The sequence below is a fragment of the Echinops telfairi genome, unplaced genomic scaffold, assembly GCF_000313985.2.
Source record: "Echinops telfairi isolate 266 unplaced genomic scaffold, ASM31398v2 ScPeMD7_60;HRSCAF=208, whole genome shotgun sequence".
NCBI classification, from domain to species: domain Eukaryota; kingdom Metazoa; phylum Chordata; class Mammalia; order Afrosoricida; family Tenrecidae; genus Echinops; species Echinops telfairi.
The window spans coordinates 25543536-25547652 of NW_022103958.1; the positions used below are offsets into that span (position 1 = coordinate 25543536).

A 4117-nucleotide genomic window follows, 5' to 3' on the forward strand; every position below is an offset into this window, starting at 1 on the left:
GAGGAGCTGATATCAAGGGCTGAAGTAGAAAGCAAATGTTTTGAGAATGATGATGGCAACAAATGTACAAATGTGCTTGACACAATGGATGTATGCATGGATTGTGATAAGAATTGTATGAGCCCCCAATAAAATGATTTAAAAAAATGATGATATGAAATGCAATCCCCTACCTAATTCATAATCAGAAGTTTCAAAAATGCATGACCCTTTTTTGATCTCTTTGGAATGTGAGAATATAGAAGATTTAAGTAGAAGTATTTTGTGAGTTTGGATTATGTAGCAAAAGAAGATCCTTGCAAGACACATTAGCTATGGAATATATAGTCTTCTAGGCTCAAAATATAAATGTATAAAAATATGGGTCCTTGGCTTGCTTTGTGGAAAATATGTTGAGGCTCACACCTTACCCCAGGTGGATGATGAAGGGCGGGGTAGTCAGTGTGAAAGCTGAGCTTCCCAGTTGTATACGCCACATTGTTTGCATCGATTTTGTCTTGTACTTGCCAAGTATGTCTGTAAAATACAAGAAACACATGTTTAAACAGTTTGTCACTAAGCCAGAGGAAATGTGTTAGAATGAACTTGATACATGGGAGCAATGGAAATTTTCTTTTGTGACATAGTTACCATAATGACTAGCAACTAAGAAGAGGGTCTGACCTCTCTTTGTCCAAAGTGTTAAATTCACATAATCTTTCTTTCTCATATTCTCTGAAAAAAATAATATGTTTCCAAATGATTCTATCTTACACAGTTCATCGAAAAGTGAATTTGTGTTCTTTGCTAAAAGTATTGCATAATCAAATATAATTTGGAAACGTTGACCATACTATGTTATACAGGCCTGTAGGATTTTTTTCAGAGTGAATATGCTAGGTTATAGTAACTCTTTATAAGATAAATCATAATTTGCAGTTTGCTTTAATCTTTGACCCACTTTTATCAGAGCTTCTCTTAAAATTTGGATTTTTTTCTTGACACTTTAGGAATTTACAAAAGTTAGGTAATGTTCCTCTAGTATGAAATTCTAGAATTCTAAGTGCTGAATTCAAGATGCTAACACCTATACACTAAGGGGACACATGTGTTGTCTGTGCAAGGAAATCCTGCCTGATCCTCCATAATCAGAATCCTTATAGAATCTTGTCACTTTGTTGAAAAGGTTCAAACCAGACTAGCTCCAAATTCTGGATTTATAATTCACTAGTGATATAATCTGACAAGTTATCTATTATTTGAGTTTTCATGTATATATCTATAAAATGAAACAATACACACATGCACACACACACACATATATGTGTGTAACATAGTGGTTACATGCTGGCAAAGTCAGCAGTTTGAAACCACTTGCTGCTCTGTTTAAGAAAGGCAGGACTTTCTACTCCTCTAAAGAGTTATAGTCCCAGAAACCCACAGGGGCAGTTCTACCCTGTTCTATAGGGACATACATAGCCCCTATAATATATAAATCCCCTATCACACATAAATCTACATACATATATGTATCTATATATGCTACCCTGCCCTATAGGACACATAAATACATATTTCTATATCTTAAAATAGATCTTTTTCTCCTCATTTTCCTGAATATCCAATATTTTCTTCTCCATTCAGAACTTCAATTAATGTTTTTATTTAATTCACTTAATTGGAATGGAAAGTACTGAGCATTTTCTGAAGATAATTATAATTAAAGAAAGATTCTCATATGAATAATCTCATTTAAATAAATATTAATATGTTAATACATAATCTACCTTGATTTCTTCATTTAAAAATTTTTAATGCAAAAAAACATTTTTTGCTTAGTTTCCTTTTCCTAGCCTAGTGCCAATCCTAAAGCAGGGCTGCAGTATGTATTGATGGAATTTCAAATTAAGAAAAGGAAGAGATGATTTTTATGAGCTTCCGTTTCTTATAACACATAGGAAAGGGTAGTGGTTTCAGGTTTAAGGGACGAAGCACTTAATTTCCATTCCTCCTTTGGGAATACAGTAGCAACACGGAGCCTTTTCCCACATCTGGGAGTAGTTTTCTTAATAAGGAAAAGTATGATTTCTTCTCTAGTCTCCTGTGTCAGAAGTGAAACTAGCTCTTTTGCTCTGTTTTCTTAATTTCAATTTAAAATGGGAAGGCTGGTATATTTTCCACTAATGGTTGAAGAGTCATCCATATGTGGACATGAACTGAAAAGAGATTCTGTGCAAAGCAAGAGTGTATATAGCCTACCACAACGCACTTCAAGTGTGAGTCAGGCAATCCATTAACTTGCAGTGACTGCGGCCAAGAAATACATGTTCTCTACGAAGTTCAAGTCACTCTATAAACCATATGTAATACACATCTAGACTATTGTCAACTTAGGAATTCCAAGAATAATTATCATATAAGAAAGAGTTTAAGGAGACAAGTCATTTCAGCAAGTTGTTACCTATGTAATGCTTTCTAATAGGATGATGTTGTTGACACTATAGTAGGAATTGATAATTTAGATGTTCATTTAAAGAGTGGTGAAGATTATGATTTTACATTGGTCCCACCACGGTCTCCTTCCAAGTTCCTCTTAGGATCAAAGGTAAATCGATTGTTTGGCCAAAGCCAAGCACTGTCTCCTAAGAGGTCCCTCAAATGCAGTAGAAAACAAATCTGTGTTTGGGGTTAGGGTATTTTAGACCCGGAAAGCTTTTCCTCTCTCTCACACTCACTGGAGAATCCAGTCTGACGCAGTGACCCTACAGGATATACCTTGTGGCTCGCCAAGACTGGGAGTTTGTACCCGAGTAGAAAGCCTCATGAAAATTTTATAGATATTAATAATTTTTATTGCCTTAGGCTTTCTGTTCCCGTGTGAAGAGTTACAGCCTCAGAAACCCACAGGAGTGCCCTATGCTGTTTACAGAGGGGCTGCGAGTGGGAATCAACCCAGTGGCCATGAATCTGTTGTAGTTTTTGTTTCGTGTTTTAGTATTTCTAAGGGGAAGTGTTTATAGTTGCTTGTTTTTTACCCTTAAATTATATTTATTTAGTTTTTGTTGAGAAGGTACAGTAAAACACACAAATGATCCAAGGATTTACACAGTACAGTTTTAGTGATATTGATTACATCTTTTGGAATTGTCCCACATTCCCTTTCCAATTGTCCCACATTCCCTTTCCAATTGTCCCACATTCCTTTTCCATGTTGTTTGGCCTCTAAGGTTCCTAGCTGATGATTTGAGTCGCTATTCTCAATTTGACTTCATAGAAATAGTTCTGAAAAGAGTTCTAAAGTTCGAGGAGACTTTTACAATTTTTATTATTAAGATGGATTTAGGGAATATTTTGGGTTAAAAGTTTAATGTGTATCACAGGGCAACAGTTCAAGGGTTAATTCACCCCCTGTGGCTCCACAATGTCTAATGTCTATGAAAATTTGAAATTCTCTTCTGCGCTTCCCTCCACCTTTTTGATAAAAATTTTTCTACAGACTCTTTGATCAAAATGTTCAGCTAGCACCAGCCAGTTCTTCTGGTCTGTGCCAAAAGAGGCACTTGCTCACGGTGGCACAGCCACACTTTCCATATCCCCTTCCTACGCCTGATCCTCCTTCTTCTACTCTACGAATAGGGTAAATCAAGGCCAAGTACGCCTCGGATGTCCTCAAGCACTATGCAATGCACTTTGAGGTAGAACAGAAGTCTTAAATGTGCCATTAGACCCATTGAATGTAGACCTGGTAGTCTAGTGGTTGCAAGTTGGACTACGATCTGCATGGTCGCAGTTCAAAACCACCCTCAGTTCTGAGGGAGAAAGACTGAGGTTTCTACCCCATAAACAATTAGCCTCCAAACCCCCCAGGGGGGTTACTTCAAATCAGCATTGACTGGATGGCAGTGATCAATTAAAAGGGATGCACATGATGCTGTGCTTTACAACCAAAGAAACAAATCCCGTGAGGTATTGGCTTGTATATAAGCAAGCTGAGCAGTTCCTGTTTTCGTTTTACGTCATTGTGGTAAGTATATCTATCACACAATTTTTGCCAATTCAACATTTCAAATGTATGTAACTTATTGCCAGGAATTAAAGTATTGTGCTGTGCCATTCAAAGCTTAATAAATGTGATCCC

The 4117-nt window shown here is 36.6% G+C and overlaps 1 protein-coding gene across 1 annotated transcript in view; it reads right to left on the bottom strand.

Moving 5' to 3' along the window:
• Positions 1-4117, bottom strand: part of BBOX1 (gamma-butyrobetaine hydroxylase 1) — a 71185-nt gene that overhangs the window by 15800 nt on the left and 51268 nt on the right. The window contains exon 5 of the mRNA XM_004708401.4: positions 411-516. Coding sequence (XP_004708458.1) covers positions 411-516 — 106 coding nt within the window. The remainder of the gene's footprint in view (positions 1-410; positions 517-4117) is intronic.